Source organism: Perissodus microlepis, chromosome 6, assembly GCF_051167445.1.
Source record: "Perissodus microlepis isolate ML-2025 ecotype Zambia chromosome 6, ASM5116744v1, whole genome shotgun sequence".
Taxonomy (NCBI): Eukaryota; Metazoa; Chordata; class Actinopteri; order Cichliformes; family Cichlidae; genus Perissodus; species Perissodus microlepis.
In genome coordinates, this window is record NC_140466.1 from 16508828 (window position 1) to 16529374 (window position 20547).

General features: G+C 38.2%; 2 protein-coding genes across 3 annotated transcripts; both read right to left on the bottom strand.

Annotated features, from left to right (window-relative positions):
* Positions 1–2294: 2294 nt before the first annotated feature.
* On the bottom strand, positions 2295–10126 carry zglp1 (zinc finger GATA like protein 1). 2 transcript variants are annotated; one of them, XM_084931090.1, is made up of 5 exons: positions 9389–10126; positions 5986–7461; positions 5766–5878; positions 4033–4126; positions 2295–3345 (listed from the first exon to the last, which is right to left on the bottom strand). In XM_084931090.1, exons 2-5 carry the CDS (start codon positions 7446–7448, stop codon positions 3213–3215), a joined length of 1803 nt encoding a protein of 600 aa, XP_084787216.1. In that variant the 5' UTR covers positions 7449–7461; positions 9389–10126; the 3' UTR covers positions 2295–3212. The 2 variants fall into 2 exon arrangements, with proteins under 2 accessions (XP_084787216.1, XP_084787214.1); XM_084931088.1 differs by having other exon boundaries at positions 9353–10126.
* A 97-nt stretch (positions 10127–10223) lies between these two features.
* On the bottom strand, positions 10224–15135 carry fdx2 (ferredoxin 2). Its single transcript, XM_084931091.1, has 5 exons — positions 14929–15135; positions 12351–12402; positions 11667–11773; positions 11493–11580; positions 10224–11379 (listed from the first exon to the last, which is right to left on the bottom strand). The coding sequence occupies exons 1-5, from the start codon at positions 15113–15115 to the stop codon at positions 11223–11225; spliced, it is 591 nt and encodes a 196-aa protein (XP_084787217.1). The 5' UTR covers positions 15116–15135; the 3' UTR covers positions 10224–11222.
* Between the last annotated feature and the right edge of the window lie 5412 nt (positions 15136–20547).

Consider the following 20547-nt stretch of genomic DNA (forward strand, 5'->3'; position numbering starts at 1 on the left):
TGGATATTATGCCACTTCGTGTTCTTATTTACTGTACCCTTTTTGTGTACAGAACTTTGTGACTATAAAAAAAAGACTTAAAACATTTCATTTGCTAGATTTGATGAATGGTATACATTAGAGATGGACCGATCCGATATTACGTATCGGTATCGGTCCGATACTGACCCAAATTACTGGATCGGATATCTGCGAGAAATAAAAAATGTAATCCGATCCATTAAATATCAAAAAAGCACCCCACAAAACTTGCTACACACTCGGCTCATAACCGTAGCACGTTGCAGCAGTATGCATCACGTGATAGAACAGCTGTGTGTATTTGTAGCTTCGCTACCAAACCAGCATTTCATCTCTGAGCAAGTTATCCCAGAGAGAAGTAAAGAAAGTGTGTAAGTTCATCTTTGAATGTTTGTAAAGCATTTGTTAAGCTTAACAACAGATATATGGAGTGACCGCCTCTCTCTCTCTCTCTCCCTCTCCTGCTGCTACTTCAATCGTGAAACTGCTTAATGATCAGCTGATCGGCTTTTCTGTCGCGAGTCCGTTTCTCTTCTTAGTTTTTGGCCCACTTCTCACCAGAAAGAGGAAACCAGCGGTTGAACAACAGCAGCACTATTAAGCTTGATAAGCTGTTGTTAGAATTTATTTAATATTACTTTCTACACCAGGATCCTTTTCTACCTAGCTGGTAACTGTGCAGGGGCGGATCTAGCAAAGTTTAGCCAGGGGGGCCGATAGGGCATGAACAGGGAAAAGGGGGCACAAAGACATACTTTTCTTTCTTATTCTCATTTAAAATGTCTAGCTTTTAATAAATAATTATCTGAATCTTACACCCAAAGTTTTAATCTGATGTAAAATATATAGTAGTCCATTACTGTATATAGTAACTGTTAAGTCTAATATACCCTAGTAAGCTATAGTACTTTTTCCTTTGGGAAGATACCATCTGTGCAGTCTGCAATTCTGTTGAAGAAAGATGTTGAATCTATTTAATTATTCTTGAAAAATAATTTATTTCTGTGCATTTTTCCCCCTGCATCAAATTAAATTTGATTACATCGATTAAGCATCATGAGGTGGAGGGTGGTTCCCTATTTTTTTTTGCTGGGAGTTTGCAACCCTATTAGTTAGGTTGCTTAATATTTCTGCTAAGTACTCTTTAAAATACCAGAATAGGGAGGATGGAGTAGGTTTAAGTTTATTAGATTGATCGGTTTTGCTGAACTATGAAATATTTTGGGCGCAGTGTATTTTTTTTTTTTTTTTTTTTTTTTTTTTTTTTTTTTTTTTTTACATACAGGTATAACAGAATAGCTTTAGTGTTGTTATTTATTTAAACTTGAGTATAAACTTATACAAAATTCAGCAAGATATTAAAAAAACGTTTTATTGATTAAAAAATACACTATATCGGATTCATATCGGTATCGGCAGATATCCAAATTTATGATATCGGTATCGGTATCGGACATAAAAAAGTGGTATCGTGCCATCTCTAGTATACATTAAGCAGTAAAACAATGCCTTCTAATTAAAGTGAAACTGCAAAAGCAAAACAGAAAAAGTATTTCACCCTTAACATTGCACAATAGGGTTGGAGAGCCAGGCTTAGCCATTTTATCTACTATCTGCTAATTGAACAATTAGCCGTATTTTATGTACCCATAATGTTTCAGCAACAATTAAAATGAATAAATCTCCACAGAGGTCTTTAAGCAAATGTAAATGAGTAAATGCTTAAGGCTCGTCTTTGAACCGCACTCGAGTATCAGAAGTACAAAGCTGGACAGGCTGCCAAGTACCATAAAATTTGATTTGTGTACATTCATTCATTATTGATTATAGCTGATGTTTAAATGACCGCAGCAGGTGAGACGTTTTGGAGCATGTGTAATGTAAAATAAGAGCAGGCATATGAATTTCATTGAGCTTGAGCTCTCTTTTATGTCCTTGGCTTACATAGCGCTCATTTCCTTCAGTATTGCTCTTTGCTGGATGGTTTAGCACATGGCAAGAGAGCCAACTCAAGAAGACGTAATCCATTTTGAAATAATAGCTGCACTGTATCAATCCGTGCGAGGCCACCCACTTGGCCAGCAGGCCTGTAGTGCATGGTGGGCTGAGGGAACTGTGGGAAGCCTCATTACTGAACATTTCTTCCCTCTCACTGTACTTTAATTTGATATGTGCACCCATTTGAAACCAATTTATCATTTTACAGTCACTGCAATACTAAGCTAAATTCTTAAATGAAGAACGGGGAGACACAGGTTTGTTCATGAATTTAATACAAACAAAAACCCATGCAAACACACACAAAACCCCTTTTCCCCATCTCACAGAAACCAGCAATACTAAGGAAATCTACACACCGATTTAACAAGCCAAATAAAATAATGCTCAGAAACAATGGCCCAAATAAATACCAAAGAAAAGTGACCACTTATTACAACCACAATTAGAAAAAACAACAACAAAGACAACAAAATAAATAGCTTGATTTAACTTGTTCAACTAAATGTATCTGATGAACTTAGTAACTGAACTGTCGCTGTCAGGATTAGGAGCAGTAGGAGTGTTTTACAGTTAATAACAGTGAAAAACAGCACTGAGCTCAGGGCCTGTACAGAAATAACTTTCTATTACAGCTGTCGGGTACTACTGACCATTATATGTAAGCGACACTGAAGCTATTTCGATGAAAAATTTCACGACTAAACTTTCCACTGAATGCGTCACTTTCTGACAGTGGTCCTTCAGTATCCCATTTATTTGTATAAAGGATTCTCAGCTCTGCTACAAAGTCTGTGCGTCCTCAGTATATCCCTCTTGGTGAAAAAAAACAAAAAACAAAAAGCAAACCTTCTAAGCTCCATCACACATGCGAAATACAAATTAAGGAGCAGAAATAGGATCAGTACAGAAAAGACTTTTTACTCCATACAAATTTAAATGTTTTACAAGTTGTTGTTTTATTACTTTTTTTGATGCACACAGCCATAGAGGTAAATGTGTACTATTGTCTGAGGTACAGTGCTATAACAGTAAAACGAATTTAAATACCTTGAGTCAGGTAAGAGGTAGTCATATCTGTAGTGAACTGTAAAGATTTACGAGAGCAGCGAGTATTGTTTCAAACTGTTGTGTGCGTCTGTGCAAAGCTCTGTCATATGTGGGCATAAAAACCTGTGCTGTGTGCAAGTTCCCTAGGTGGTGTGTTTCCGCTGAGCTGAGGTCAGCCTCACAAAGTTTCCACACTTGAGGCAGCACGAGTTGGAGTTGCCCTCTTTCCGAGGGATATGCCAGCAGTTGACACAGCGCACCCTGTACTTCTTATACCTTCAAAAGTAAGAAAAAAAAAATGCAGTGGTGGTTCAACTATTTGCCCTTTAATGCTCAGGTGCATAAATGCTATTTAGTAAAATTATCATAGGCAGATGACTGATTTATAATAATACTACAAGGCATTTTACAAGCATGGACATTTAATACTTTTCCAAAGTAGATTATCTGCACATTCTTTTGAGCCCAGCACTACTGCTTATTTCGAAAGCTAACCTGTGTTTATTTCTGAAAGAGAAATTATAAGCCAGTGAGTACTAACATACCATTTCATGCAATCATGAGATTAATGCATTAGTCTGGGAAGTCATGCATGAAGTAAAGTTTCTGTAAGATGCAGTCAGACTCTTGTGAGAATGGAAAAAAAATAAGTTGATCATTTCTGTTGTTTGTGAGGCCTGAACTTGTTTAACTGCACAGTGTTGTGGCAACTGACTGCTCAAAACATGATGAAAAATGCTGGCAAAATAAGTAAACATCAACACAAACTGATTTGGAACAGGTTTCCACAAAATACAAGTTAGAATATATTAATTCCTTTAAGCTATAATTCAACATCATCAATGAGCACTCAAAGAAAATTTAAGACTCTGTTAAAAATCACAATAATCCAACTGATTATTGTGATCAGCCCTAATGCACAGCTTCAGTGTTTAAGACATTGAATATTGAATATCGAGCTACCTTATCCCACAGGCATTGCACAGTGGAGTCCCGTCCTCGGCATCTCTCCACATGGGGGTCTTCCTGGTGCAGCATGATGCACAAACTTTACCCTCTAGTGAAACAGAAATGAAAGATTAAGCAAGTAGCAGTAAAACTGAACTGAGTGTGCTTAAATCACTTATTGCCAAGCATATTTTTTTATCTGAATTAAGGAAGTGTTTTAATGCAACCAAACATTGCGACTACATTTGCAATAATCATTTAACCTCCTAGGACCTGGTGTCCACATATGTGGACATCACATTTTGGGTTGTCTAGACCACAATACTAAATTTTGCTCTACAAGGTCCTGATATCCTCCTCTCGGAAACTACATCAGGTAAAAAGATGATTCTTTATTTTTACATTTATCAGCTCCCAATCAGTCCAAATAGCAAAGAGAAATTAAAAATGCATGCCATGAAAGAGTTCAGGTCTTAGGAGGTTAAAGATACATTTGTAATTCTACGCCTCAAAAACGTTATCAAATTATTAAACAATAACTGACTCCAGACAATAACCTCAATTGAGCGAAAGACATTTATATTTTTTAAAAATACAACTACAATCTACAACTTCACTGGAACATTTATACTGCATTTTCTGTTAACTGACCAATATATGAGAACAAGGCTGCATATCTGTCGAGAAGATTGGCTCTTTGGTCTTTAAATGCTGGAAATACAGCGCACTGACATTCCCACTTTACCAAAAATGAAACATACGCAAATGTCAAATAGTTATAGATTTGTAAAGAAACTTTGTATAGGAGAAGAAAAGATTTGAAAAATTATGAATGAAATTGAATGAAATTAAAGCTATGAATTATGAAAAATTATTTAGAGTATTTTTTAATAGTGTTAGCACTCAGATTTTACCTGATGATAAGTACATTTATTTAAAGTTTAGCTTATTTTTCTCTTGTCTTAGCTGACATTCACGTTCTGGTATTAAGTTATTTAAACCACACTTTCCTAAACACTTGTTTGAAACAGTCACACCTGTCTGACCCTGTTGAGTTACATATTTCTAAGGTGGTGGTGTCCTCTAGTGGAGATTATGGGTATCACACACACATGCACTTCTATAACACTAATGCTGCAGATACTTTTATTCATAACTCATAATTAATTAAACATTAAAATATTACAATTACTTAATATACTGTATTTTACATATTTTATTTGTTCTTACAAAAAGTTATATATTTTTATTTCCAATATTAATATATTGGGATGTTTTGCTGAGTGTTTCACCATCTGGGGTTAGTTTAGTGTTGTATTCTGGATAAAGTCTCCTAAGACAAAATTTTTCTAAGACACACTTTTGGGCTGCACAAAAAAAAATCTATTTTTTCCTCATATTAATTTAGTTAAAGTTTAAAAATGCAGTGTGTCTGTATTAGATAACTAAATAAAATTTTTACAAATCCAGTCTCAAACTGTGTTAAGACTGAGATGCCAACATGACCTGTAACACTTGTTCAGAATTTCTTTTTTTTAATGCACATTATTATATTAAAAAAACAAAATAACACTGAAATATGCTAAAAAAAAAATTGTACTTTGAGCTTAATTTTTAACATTGAAAAATCAAATTAAAACAAGCAAAATACTCTGTAAACTCTTCTCTGCATCTTCTGTTAGATGATCCAGGAAAAACAGTAAAATAAACGAGCAGCTTGCTTGAGGACATAGTTAGGGGGTACTCACTTAAAACACTGCTTGTGTGGCCGTTCTCCTCGTCTGAGCTGCTAGTTTTAAATGATTTCTGTGATGACCGTGTCCTCAGCCTGGGTTTTCTCACACTCCTGCAGAGTTCCTTGCTGTTGTGGGTACACACGGATAAAACACCAATAATGTGAGAGGATTTCATGTAAGCTCCTACCACGTTTTGTAATGCATGGCGTGTACCGAAGATGTGTTTGTCTACCTGTATCTTGAAGTTATGAGAAGCCGACACTGTTCCCTGCTTTCGTCTAGCTCCGTGTCCATCCTGAATGTCACTCCCTGGAAGTCTGGGTCTTGAATATCAACACTACGACTGGGACGAGGCTGTTTTCTAGGAGTCTTAGTTCTCCACTGGTGCGAAGATGAACCGTGATCCTCCTTTTGCATTGTCCAAAGTTCTGCTTTGGATGGTAAAGAAGATTTTATCGGGGCAGTTGGAGGGGTGTCTCCATCTATGGGGGCATCTGCACATTCATCTGGTTTTGAACCTAAGAGAGAATTCTCTGGAGCGCTGAATGTAAGTGATGGTGATTGTGAACAAAGTTGGATGGGGCTCAGAGGAGGCAGCCTGCTGTCACATTGGGCTTCCACAGATAAAGTAAGATTTGCATTAATATCTAGTGACAGTACTGGCTTTGATAGAGTAGTACAAGTCTCATCATCTGAATTACAAGTTAGCTTAGTATTAAGACATGCATTGTGTGCTTGTGATAAAGCATATTCAAAAAAGGGTGCATTTAAAATATCCTGTTTGCTAGAAGAACAATCCTTCTCACACTCCTGGCTGCACCCAATTTGTGTGTTGACAGTGAAGTTAACTTCTGTTTTGCTCTTGTGTTGAGGATGCAGAGATGCTGTTGTACTGTCTCCTGGCGAGTCTGCTCTGTCAGTGTCTGTTGTCTCAGCAGTTTCAAGCTGAACACCCATCTCGGAGTCTTTCACACAGCACTGTAGTTTAAATCCATCTCCTGTGGGTCTTCCTGTCACTTTTTCATCAGCACTGACAGAGGGTGTGATTTCTTGTCTCTCAAAGAGACGAGGAGATGGGCCTAACATGCATTCACCACTTAGAGTGTCACTTTCAATTGCAGCTTCTGTAACATCTGGTGCTGCAGTGGATAATGTGACTGTTGAATAGCCTAATTTTGTGGCAGATGAGGCTGAACTTGGGTCTAACACCTCAAGATTTTCCAAATGAAGCAGCTTTTCACACTGCAAGTTGATCAGGCTCAGCACTTTCCAGGGACTATTGCGTTCACGCTGTGATGTAGTTGTGACATTGCTGCTTTGACACTCCTCATTTACCGTTTTCAGCTCATTACATGGCAGCGAACAAGACAAACTATGGTGGCAGGAACCATTACAGGTATGAAATGAATGTGCATCGCCTTCCTTTTTCATTTCTAAAGTATCCTGGACAGAACTAGCAGAGGCTTCAAATGAATGTGGACCCTCTTCTTTTTTAATTACTAAAGGATCCTGGCTATATGTCTTAATCTGTGACTCACTGGGTAGATCTGAGTCTGGGAAACTGTTGTGGATAGGGGATACAAGCTTGGAAACTTCTTGGAAAAGGTAGAAGAGTGCAGACTGGGGTGAATCGTGTTCCACTTTGCTCTGGTTTCCCTGGATAAAGTCAGCTTGCATCCTTGATTTCGTACTCATACTGAGGCAGAGTCTGCAACATGAATAGGAACAAACAGCTTTAGGACTAGCAGAGGTAAATCTGTGCATATTTTCCCTGTACTTTCCCTCTAGTCTTCATCTTTTCTCTATTACAAAATATTGTACCTTCAGCCCTTTACACCTCTGACATGACAAATATGCTTCCTACCACAGGTCATTAAAAGATATTAGTTTCTATCAATAGTCCACAAGCAACAAGTTGACTGCAAGCAGCTAAATATTTTATATAACGTAAAATAATAGCATAGTGTCATTTGGCCTAAATATGTGGGTCATATAACTGGAAGACAATTTAGGGTTCAAAAATGGTTAAATTGGACGCTATGTAATTTTCTGTTGCGTATTTAAGGAAAAACACTTTATTTTTAATAAATTATTGACCATTAATAAATACTCAATAAATTTCAAATAAACAACTGTTGAAATCTACCTTGCCCAGCTTTTCAATAGTCACACTTTTTTGTAGTAATTTCACTATTTAATTTCAAATTTTTATTTTTATTTATTTATTTTTCTTACATATTTTTAAATACACAATTCATATAATAATTAAGTCTATTACAAGGGAAACAGATTAAAAAGATTTCTTGCGAGCTAAGAAAGTAATTTATAAACATGTTATTAAAATTGATACAGTAACCGTATGATATTACACAAGATTAATTATCAAGATAATTATTTATTTCTTTTATTTATACATTATGTAATACAAATGACAAACAAATGACATAAATACTCAGGATCACAGAAATGCTGTTTTTTATACACACATTCTGCTCAGAAAAAGATACTAGGAGTCAATTGTAAGAGTCAAAGTCAAGGAGGTTCTTTTGGTAACACTGGGTAACAGGGTTTTATTAGAGCGACACATTAAATCTGGTCAGAAAAAAATGTAATGTACAAATTATATTAAGAGGTCTGACATTTGTCTACCTTTGGTGTTAGCACCGGAGTCAATCATTCATCACATCCTCTTTATTGTCACTAACTGTTTTTCTCTTCCTTTTCCAGACAAGATAGGCGCAACACTATTTTAACTGTTATATTTGGATCAATAATTTTTTTTTATAAATTACATTTTGTCGCAGAAAAAAAATTGTAATTTACACAGCAAACGTATGTTTTGGTATTTTGTGCATGGATTAATGCACATAGGTGAAACAGAAAATGTCATGCCATTGCAGAATGGTCCATGCATGCTACCTAAGGCTATCCTAAAACTGAGCTAATGCGGCCAATTATATGCATGCAGTTACAGCAGATAAGCTAATGCTATGTTTGTTTTTGTATCAAAAAACAACTTAAAAAAATGTAACTAGTTCAACTCACCGGAAAGACTGTAACAAAACTTTTTTGTGGCGTTTAAACGTGTTTGGGAACGTCAAATGTTGCACTTCCTGCCTTCTAGAACGTCGAGTAGCCTAAATTTTTCGCGGTCGTCGGGCCGTCGCGAGCGCAGCAGCAAATCCCACTAATGCGTTAACATGAATGCTTTTGAAATCACTGATTTTTTTCCTCTTACAGGCCATGAATTAACTAATGCCTAAAAGTTTCATCAAAAATACATAATTCTACAGCGCATGCAAGCAGATCTACAATTTAGCATTGTGATTATATTTAAATAAACTCTGTAGGCAATGACTCACTTCATGTAAACTCAGTATCAGATCTCAGTAAGCACCCGTCAAGTTAAATGATTGCATATTCCGAACCATTATCTGTAATCGTGCATCACCTTCACCTCCTGCCATAATCGATCTTTGTCTTCTATGTTTTTGACCTGTGATGGCCTCTAGCTAACAGTGTCTTTATCATGAGGCATGAGATGAACACGTTTAAAACTCGTGGTCTAACTCTAACTACATGCGTTCAGCCCACTCTACCTGACATTCATGTGGAGTACCAATCTCGACGCTCACCCGTGATCTTCAATCCGTTGTCAAATAAAAAATTAAGCGTGTCGATTTGCTGGGGAACTCGAACCACTGAAGCTGGTTGCTATGACTGGATCAGATTCTGGGGCCAGAAGAAGGTACGCGGGTGTTTTCCGTTTGCTAGATTACAGCCTGTCTGGGTATAAAAGCTTTGCCACTCCTAACTCCTGTTCATTTTGTAGCTACTACTTGCCTGGATACGCGAGTGGAAAAACCTTTTTCTTTTCCCCCGCAATGACTGTTAGCTAGTCATGCAGCCAGTAATGATTATTTAACTGTTGGTGAGTCAGTGATAAGGTCAGTGTCGTGGCCTTTGAGTTGTTATTGTAAGGTTGCTGGCTAAAGAGTTAAGGTCATCACCAGGTAACCAACTTTGACAGGGGGCTATCTGGTTGAAGTCGTCATTTCACTTTTAACAACCTATATTAAAACCTTTCACAGATGTGCATTTGCACTAGCAGTCACACACATTAGGTTATAAAATAAAATGTGTACAAAAGCAAGAGCCACATTTAAATTTACCACATGCTTGATGGTTGCGAGTTGAGTTTTTTTGCACTTTGGTTCTTTTTAGCTCCAAATTCATAGGGATACTTCCTGAAGTCCGACTTGCATTTGGCTCAACCACTCCAACCTCACTATCCTTCCCAGTTATGCCATTTTCTGCAACTGCTGCAGAAGCACTGAGCTTTGGTTAACCAATTAACTTCAGCTTGGGCAGCAATAACCTGGATGACTCAAGTTGAAATCAGTCGAATTCAGCTGAGGGGGCACGATGACCTTTTTGGGAAGGCCCAGGTAATGAGTTCACTACTCAAAATAGCTTTTTAAACAGATTTTATTGCACAACTTAAAATATTTGTATTTCATCAGACATAAAATACACAATTCACTTGTGCGTAAGTTGGACAAGTACAGTAGACTTGAGTAAAAGGTAGATGTGGTAAACTTAAACTATGGTAACATGAAGATCACCAGCTTCCAAGCAGACATACTTCCACCATCCTGCTGTGGATCCAGCTGGACCAGATCCTCTAATCAAGCCTTAATCACTGACAATTACAAAGAAAACACTTTTTTTATCTGAAATGCAATTCACATGAATGTTTCTGAAATGTTTGGAGCAAATGCAAAACAAGTTTCAACAGTATAAATTCTGCTTTGATTTCTTAGGAGCACGTGTTTAAGAATCAGGCAAACATGACTGTTTATGGCTTTTTTCTGCCTTGCAGAATAGGATGATTATGGCAGTGAGCATGTACTTCTACATCATAGACACAAAAATGTATAAATGAGCATGGTGCACACAAAAGTAAATGCTATGCATATATTGATAATAATGGACTAGCCAAAACAATAACAACAATCTTGTGATACTTGTGCGTATTTGAGCTGTAACAAGGAATGTTCCATTAATCAGCACAAAGATTTAACTCTGTTAAATAAAGTCTCCCCCTGCAGTTCTCTTTTTTTCCAAAAAAAGAACAGTTTGATTGAATTGTGTCTTAAAGCTGGCCTGAGAAGACGCCACAACCCCCCACAAAACAAAACAAAAAATACAGGATTTGTTAAACATCTTTTCTCCCCCGAAGTAACATCACCTGTGAGATGTAGTGTCTGACTCTGCCTAGGACTGTCCTGTCAGTGGTTAACTGTAGAATTAGTCAGTTGTTAAGACATCTTGGGAGTTGGTACGGACTTTTCTATCCTTGTCATGCTTTTCTTCATGGTTGTACCCCCCTCCCAAACTCAACCAGAACATATGGTGCTTAGTGCAAAGCTAAAAGCTCCAATTTTTCTGAACACCCTATCTCACTTGTCAGTGAGGTTTGGGAACATGGCCATCCACGTAGAAGTTCCTGGTGACGTTGGGCAAGGTGACTTCAATCCCATCAAGCTCTGGAGTGAGAATGATCTGACATCCCAGCCTGGAGTTCTCCTGCAGCATCGGCGCCATGTCAAGCATGTCATCCTCCCTATGAATGGATATATGTGTCAATAATAATGATTTTCTTTCGAACTGCATCACATAGATTTGTCAAACTTAATGTGACATGGTTAAATAAGATGGCACTGGTAGCAGTCCTACCTCTCTTCAGGTTCTCGCAGTTTGTCAAAATGAGCAGCACTCACATAAACATGACATGTTGAGCAAGCAAGAGACGCCTCACAGGCTCCTAAATATTACAAGACACAAATATCTCAATGACAATGGTGCAAGGATAATGGTGTTCATCTACAGTTCATCTGTAACGACCCTCACCTTCCAGTTCAATGCCATGCTTGTGAGCCAGGTAGAGGACATTGTCTCCCACTTTAGCTTTCACAGGGATCCTCTGGCCTGACCGATCTATATACACCACGTTGACACTGAACAGAAGACATCAAACTATTAAAAGCAACAAACAAACAGGTGATACAACATTTCATGTCTGTGATGCATTCAAGATTACATGAGCTTTTAAAGTAAATTTGTTTTTTGTTTTTCAAAGAAACGGACATTTATGTGTGTTTGGCCATAATTTAAGTGTTTATTCCACCATTCTCAACTTATAATATACAAAATATATATAAATAATGAAGTCTGAAAATCTATAAATGATTTTATCTATTAAGTATCAGAGGTCTATTTTTTTAATCTTATCTGGCATTTTATTTATTTTTAAATAAGAATAACTTTAAATGCAACAAAAGGTCTGCTTATTTTTAAGTATGTGCTCTCAAATTAATAACTCACATAAGCACTCTTTAATGGTTTAGGGTGCTTTTAAACTGGATCCAGCCGCTGCCTTGGTTGTGAGTTTTAATTTTCCATTTACAACTTCGGCTTTAGTTTTTGACAGAAGTAGCTGTGATAACAATTCTTATTAAAAGTATTACGATGCATCCATTTATGTGCAGTTCACCGTACCCTGTTATTTCACAATAAAAGCCTCAGCTGACTTACACATCCTCAGGGTCCTCTGCATTGGAGCTCCCCTCCTCACTGTGGTAAAGACCTGGGGAAAGAGCAACACAGCCACCATTACTGTGAGAGTATTCAAAGGTGACATCAGCTCCTTCACTTTGATAATGGGACTGATTTACTTATTGCACCCAAGTTTCACATTAGTGATGGGTCGTTCGCGAACGAAATGGCTCTTAGAGCCGGCTCTTTGACGTGAACGACGCGAGCCGGCTCCTTATCGCGAGCCGTCACGTGGGTTTTTTTTTTCTTTCTTTTCTTTCTCTCACCCTCTCTCTCGCACTTTTTTTCTGCTTCACTCTGCACGCTAGCCTTGTGCTTTACGCTAGTGATGTTCGATTCGTGAACGAATCGTTCAATACTCGAGAATCACTTTACTGACTCGTGAATCATGATTCACAAGCCCAACTGACTCACTGACTCATCCCTGTTGCTGTTAGCAAACTAATTCCATTAGTAGAAATATATCTAGCTTATAATTAAAATTGTGGAGGAAAAAAACAACAGCCAGTTTCGTAACAAAAGCATTTCTGCTCTGAACTGGAAGAAAAACCCTGAGTAGAAGCTCACATCAAGAAAATAGCTCCTCGGTTCAGAGTAGCATCGCGCTGCTAACATGCTAACAACACATTTGAGCTACTCACCCCCTCCCTTCCTGTGCTGAATCATAGAGCAAACGAATCACTCACTCACTAACCCCCTCCCTCCTGTGCTGAATCAAAGAGCGAACGAATCACTCAGGACTCACTAACCCCCTCCCTCCTGTGCTGAATCATAGAGCGAGCGAACGAATCACTCACTCACCCCCTCCCTCCTGACTCACAGCTTCTTCTTCTTCTTGGTTGGCAACCAATGTTAAGGCGCATTACCGCCCCCTGGCTCACAGCGCAGTGGACATTTAGATGAGAAAATATATATTTGACACACTTAAGGAAAATACTAATAAAATACAAATAAACAAAATAAATGTTTATTAAGCAATTTTGATAGGAAATTGCTTAATTTTAGAAATGTTTTTGCTCTTTTTTTTCTCTATAAAATAGTTGTTTTTTTTTTTTTGAATCATTCATCTTAGCAGTGGGATTTACATGAAAAGGGAAACAAATTAGGTTTGAGTGAAAATGTAAAATTTTTGCACTCTCTGGTCAACTGACTCAGTGAATCAAATGACTCAAAAAACCCGATTCACTTTGGTGAGTGACTCATTAACACTCGATTCAGTAAAAAGAATCAAATTTACCATCACTACTTTACGCTGGGCAGAGGGGGGAGGGGCGGTAGTTACACTCAGTAGCACAGGAACAGAGCCAGAGGGAGAGAGAGAGAGAAAGAGAGCCAGGGACAACAACGTCACATTAGAAAGGTATAGTAATCATCCACAACTATTTTTGGTTGCAGATGATAAAGGATTCAGAAAGTTTATTCATGCGGGCCCATATGACAGAGAATATGCATGTTCTTTTTGTTTTCATATTATAATTTATATTTAATTGTGTTGTGGTTTGCAGTGTTTTGTGTTGTTTTCACTTTAAATTTGTAAAAGGAAAAAGCTGAAAATTTAAATAGTTAAAAGTTGAAATGTGAATAGCTGATTTTTGTATTATATGATTTATTTATTACATTTTATGTGGAGTGAATAAATAAAAGTACATTTACGGTGGCCCCTAGAGACAAAGCACATACAAACTTCAAATCACATACGAACTCCAAAACACGTAAAAACTCCAAAACACGTAAAAACACGTACAAACTCCGAAGCACGTAAAAACTCAGAAGCACATAAAAACTCAAAACACGTACAAAAGACAACAGAAGTGCTCCAGGATGCTGGGCGCAGTGTTGAGCTTTTGTTATCTTGTGGCTACACAAGCCAGCAAGTACCAACGACCGGATTTGGTGTGTGGTAGTAACAGGTAAATGAACTTTTTTTTAAATTATTTGAATATATATGAGTGCCTGTGTATAAATACACAAACAATACACACATGCTTTCAATTGTGTAATTTAAGTGATCTAGTAGCTCTGCTTTGGAAGTTCAGTTCATGCTAGAAATGTGTTTTGGAGTTTGTATGTGTTTTGTCTCTAGGGGCCACCGCATATATTTATATATAAACATATATAAATAAAACCACTTTTTTTTACGTTAGTAATTCCTTGTGTGCATAATTTTATATTATTGTTAATAATAAATTAATTAAAGCAACAAAACAACCTGAAGAGCCGGTTCGGAGCCGAAAGAGCCGGCTCTTTTTAGTGAGCCGAGCCGGCTCTTTTTAGTGAGCCGAACCGAAAGAGCCGGATCTCTAAAAAGAGCCGGAAATCCCATCACTATTTCACATCCCTAACTGCGATTGCAGAAACGAAGTTACGCAAGTGTTATTGAACCGACTTTCCAGGCAGATTACTGCTAATTTTACTGACCAAACTTGGCTGGCATCGCCGATGACTGAAACTTCACCAAGAAGAAAACTTATGAGCACTTATTCAGACTTATCGTAAATCAACAGTCCTGACAGGAAAACCGGCTTTAGGCTAAATGTTAGCAGGCTGCATCACTCACCTGTACTCGTCTGTAAGTGTCGGTTTATCGTCCGGAGACTATCAAAGGACCCCCTCCTTTGTAAATTAGCCACATTCTTCGCATTACACTTTAACCTGAACAGTGGACACGTGCTACAGTCCGGGATAACTCGAGAAAGCCTCAAAGTCAGTCCCATGCTCGACCGGACTGCAACAGAGGCCGCCATGACTCTGTTTTGGTCACATGACTGCACGCAGCCAATAGGAAACGAGCAACGGAGCGGCGACATTTCTGCTGTGTAGAGTTGCTCTGACAGCAGAGGGTGCCCCCGCGTCACCAGCTGCACGTGAGAGAAGGCCGATTATGTCTGTGTTACAAACGTTTACACGTGGACCTAAATGAACTTATAAAATTTAGTGAAAGTGCTAAAAGTGGCAAAGCTCATTATGTTGAAAGGAGCCTGTGAGAGGGACTGTCTATGATAGTCATTAGTGTTGTTGTATTAATATGTGAATGCTGCATTTTTGAACTTTCTTTTCACTGCTTATCTGTTTAACAGGTTGCACATATGAATAATTTTATGATACAGCTTACTATAAAAAGTCAGCACATAAAGCTCTCATATATTTTAGAAATTGAAGTACGTATGTAATTAAGTACCACAAGAACTTGTACTGAAGTACAGCACCACGAAAAAGTCTCGAGCCATCCCTCATTTATTTATATTTTACTTTCACACAGGCAGATTTCCATGTAATTCTTTAAAATGAGGAAACTGCACAAGTGAATGACAAAAAAAGTGGCAGGCCTAAAAGAAAACTACCCACAGCAGATGAACAGTATCGGAAAGTCATGTACTTAAGAAAGAGAAGAAGATCCAGCACAGACCTGACACAGGACGTGAGAGGTGCATCTTGCCCCTCTGCATTTGCTGTTTGATTCAGCCTCAACAGAAATGGTCTCGGTGAAAGGGTGGATGTGAAGAAGGAACTGCTAAGGAAGGGAAACAGGGGGAAAAGGCTGAGATGGCAACAGGTCTTATGGAATGATGAATCTGAATTTGACATTTCTGGTTCAAATCGTCATCATATATAGGATATAAAGTATCTACAGCCATCTGTAAACCACAGTGGAGACTGTCAGTTTGAGTCTAAATGTCAAAGCTGATAGAATTCAGAATGCAAAAATAATAATAATAATTTGATCCACCATGCAAAACCGTCTGGGAAGGATCTGAGAGCCAATATAATATATTTTTTATATGAAAATGATTCCAAACATTCTGTCAGTCCAGTAAAAGCAAACTGGGACAGAAAGCAAAACACACACGCTCACACAATGGAACATGGGAGAACAGTGGTGTGGTGGTTAGCACTGAGTCATCATAGCGAGGTCCTGGGTTTAAATCCACTCACCTGGCATGTTCTCCACATGTGTGCGTGGGTTCTCTTTGGGTGCTCTGGCTTTTTCCCACAGTCTCAAGACATGCAGTCAGTGGGATTAGTTTAATTAGTGAATGTGAGTGTGAATGGTTTTTGAACAACAGACAAACAACAGACTGGAGACCCATCCAAGGTGTACCCTGCTTCTTACCCTGCTTCTCCCCAGAGGCTGGACCTCAACATTATTAAAGCAGCGTGAGATCATCTTAACAGAGAACAGAACAAAAGGCAGCCAACATCCAGAGAAGAGCTTTGAATTTAATACAAGAAGCCTGGAGAACTATTCCTGAAGACTACTTAAAGAAAGTATAAGAAAGCTTGCCTATGAAAGTACAGGCCATGTTGAGAAATAAAGGTGATCATACCTAAAGCTGACTTTCAAGCTCCCTAGACTTTTACTATCTATGTTTTTGCATATATACTCTATTTCCATTTATGTCTTCAAATGTTTCAGTAGATATTCAACAAGTATTGTCTTTCCACTGAGTCATTGCTAAAGACTTTTATACAGTTGTATAAACTAGCATTGAAAGACAATACTGAAGAACTAATACCTTAAAAAGAAAACTGACAACGTGTTTCAAATTACATTTAACCACAGGAGACTCAGTATAAACTGAAATCAACTAACGGTTAAAAAAAAGAATAGATTGAACTCAGTACAAACAGCAAGATTAGTTTGCCTCCATTAGGCACCAGCACATCTAAGTTATTATAGACTATATAGGTTTTTTATTTTACCTTCTATTTAAACAAAATGTCTTGTAGAAATACATTTTCCATACACTTAGGCGCTATAATCACATATGCAAAACATACTTCAGTGTTATAATATAAATAACGTCCTAATGTGAAAAAAAATATGGCAGTAAATTTTAATCTGTTTAAAAGAAGACATTTTATATAACATACTTACGCAACACAGCTGCAGCTTTGACTAGTCTAAGCCTGTTAAAATTATATGGTTCTGATTAAGGAAGCAGGTTATATTTCAGAAGTATTAGACAGTTTTGCCCCAGTGCTTCCCTCTGTAAATGGCCTACAGTACACAACAATAAATTCATGTTTTGCCCTGTTCTGCATGTGCTGAAGGCAATCTTAGATAAGAAATGATGCAGGCTGGCAGCAGGACCCTGTATGACTGAGACCACTGTGTGTAAAGACAAAGACGTGATGTTATGACTAGAGGCAGGTTAAAGGCTCAGCCGCTCTGTTTCTCTCTTGCTCTGTCTCTTGTGCTCAACTTCCACTCGAGCAAAAAGTCAGCTGCTATTAAAAATGTAACCCTTTTGCAGAAAAGCACTGCGTTGATACTTGAGGTGTAATTTATTGGCCTCAGGGACCCTATAATAAAAAACGATGAGCTCATTCTGCGTGATATCACTAGAAGTCTTGTTTCACTTCTTATCTTTCCTTCACTGTGTCATAATGAACTATGGTTTGGGGAAAAGCAGAAACTTAAAGTGGGTTTAAGATGCACACTAAACCCCCCATCTGGTTCTGGCTGTGGAGGTTCCTCCCATGTGGATGGCAATAAAAAGTAAATGGGGACCTCTGTCTGCTTTTTTCCCTTTATTTTATAGTAAGCCCTTGCACTCAACTCGCTGGCATATAGATTATAACTTTTAATGTACTCTAAATCCACATAATGAAACACTGTTACACTTTTATGTGTGTACTCACGCACACACACACACACACACACACACACACACACACACACACACACACACACACACACACACACACCTGCACAGTACTATCTTCAAGGGACAGTTTAGCTGTGTGTCTGAGAAGTCGAGAAGTCTGTGAATTTAGATCCCCTACTACATCTTTTGTCCTGAGGTCCTGCAGGATTGCTGTGGTGTGTGTGTGTGTGTGTGTGTGTGTGTGTGTGTGTGTGTGTGTATGTTTGAGTGTGTATTGACATGTATTGGGTGGAGTTTCTTAACGCTTGACTTGGTTAGCTAGGTGGCCTGTAGCTGTTCCTTAAGATTACATTTTCTTTGGTTCCTGATGACTATGCAGTGCAAAAACCCAAACACCCCCACATTCATACTTTTTTAATCTACTCACAACTGTAATATTTAAACAAGGCACTTCTTAGAAATGATGTGGTCACACAGCACACACCCTCGGATTAAAAAAAACCCCTCTCTTAACAAATGTTGCTAACCCAGAGTTAAGCAGAGACATTATGAATAGTGCAGAGGCATTTTGCAGTTATGCAGTGAACTGGTGAATCTCCAGGAACTACAGCATGCATATATGTGTGCTGCTTATGTTTCCAGGGACATGGAAAAACAAATTTTTTTTTCTGCAGTACTTTGGGTGCTTTCAATTACTCCTATCAGCACTCCCCCTGTTCTTTTTCCTTGTTAATGACACCCCACCCTCCCACCTCTCTCCAATGCACCACAATGCAGCTTTTCCCTCCCTCTTTTTAACTTTAAACAAGTCCTATTATATAACATACACTCACTGGACACTTTGTTAAGTACACACGAACAGCCTACTTATTTGTTAAATGCAAATTTCGAATCATCCAATCACCTGCAACTCAGTGCCTTTAGGCATTTTGACATGATGAAGGCCACTCACTGAAGTTCAAACTGAGCATCAGTTAAGCAATTCTGAATGTGGCATGGTTGTTGTTGGTGCCAGACCGGCTGGTCTGAATGTTAAAAAAAAAACAAAAAACTGGGATTTTCCCGCATAATCGTCTCTGGGGTTTACAGAAAATGGTCAGAAAAAAAGGAAAATATCCAGTCAGCGACAGTTCTCTGGAAATGGCTTGTTGATGACTTGCCAGAGGTCAGAGCAAAATGGCTAGACTCTTTCGAGCTGACAGGAAGGTGACTCAAACAACCGCTTATTACAACCAACGTATGCAGAAGGGCATCTCTGAATGCACAATACAGCAAACCCTCAAGAAGATCGATTACAGCAGCAGAAGACTACACAGGAGCAATGAAACTGGACAACAGAAAATTGGAAAAGCATTGCCTGGTCCGAGGAGTCTCTTCTGCTATATTCAGGTGTCAAGGTTATAGTTTGGCATAAACATGAAAGCATGGGTCCCTCCTGCCTTGCAACAGTCGTTCAAGCTGGTGGTAGTGTAATGGTGTTTTTGTTGGCACACTTTGGGCCCTTTACTTGCTGACCATGTCCATCCCTGCATGATCACAGCATAACCATCTTCTGCTAGCTGCTTTTAGCAGGATAATCACAAAGCTCAAATCATGCCAAGAGAAGAAGAGAAGAGTCCCATCATGGATGTGCAGGTGACAAATCTGCAGTAACTGTTTGATGCTGTCAAAATGTCGGGAATATTTCCAGCGCCTTGTTGAATCTATGCCATGAAGAATTAAAGACGTTTCAAAACCAAAAGGGGGTCCAACCCAGTACTAAAAAGCTGTACCTAATAAAGTGGCCAGTGAATGTATATTTATGTATATTTATTCAGCCACTGCTAGAAAAAATAGCATAAAAGATTCACCCTTAACACAAAAATTTGCCGTGCAGGTAAATCCATACGGTATATCTTGCTTTCCACGTTGATCTCCAAGCTATTCAAAAGTGATCAATAACAGCCAAAGAGCTGGATGACGTCCCTTTATTTATTTATTTATTTATTTCATAAGGGTCATGCATAAGTTACCCAATGAGTATTTAACCACAGGGGAAAATAGTCCCCCGAATTTCAGCACATAGGCTGCTCATTTCCGAATAGCATTTGTAAAACGTAGTTTAGCCTTAATGGGAAAAAAAAATGGAGCTATACATGTGGGTGTTGTTATGGAAGCAGTAACAAATGGAGGATGAGCGCCACCGACTGTGTAAGTCAGAAAGAATTTAGATCACTGACAATAGGAAGATTATAGAATAACAAATTGGATTGTTTGTTTCCATTAAGAATAAAAGAAAGTGTAAGTTCTTGAATGTTTGCGAGTGTTGGAGGATTTCGCTTGAAAATGTCTGCTTTCTGTTCACATTTCATTTCCTGCATTTAATGTCGTTTCTGGCTTTATTGTCAGTATCATCAGTTGTGGTGTTGTTTATTGGGCCACTAAGTTGAATGACAGCAGCAATTTTGTTTGATTTCAGATGTTTTATTGCACTCCTTTGGGACCAATCTGCTTAGAGTTAGATGGATGTCAGATGTGCGATTTTAAGGAAGTGAACAGTTTTAATGCTTTATGGAACAGCACTGGCT

Excerpts from the sequence above, each read along its gene's own strand:
- zglp1 (XM_084931088.1), bottom strand. Across the intron at positions 4,127-5,765 it reads CCACACAAGCAGTGTTTTAA|AGGGTAAAGTTTGTGCATCA; the intron begins GTGAGTACCCCC and ends CTGTTTCACTAG. Across the intron at positions 3,346-4,032 it reads TGCAATGCCTGTGGGATAAG|GTATAAGAAGTACAGGGTGC; the intron begins GTAGCTCGATAT and ends TTACTTTTGAAG.
- fdx2 (XM_084931091.1), bottom strand. The coding sequence starts at position 15,115 with ATGGCGGCCTCTGTTGCAGTCCGGTCGAGCATGGGACTGACTTTGAGG. Across the intron at positions 11,774-12,350 it reads GCAGAGGACCCTGAGGATGT|TGTCAACGTGGTGTATATAG; the intron begins GTAAGTCAGCTG and ends TCTTCTGTTCAG. Across the intron at positions 11,380-11,492 it reads CTGCGAGAACCTGAAGAGAG|GGAGGATGACATGCTTGACA; the intron begins GTAGGACTGCTA and ends ATCCATTCATAG.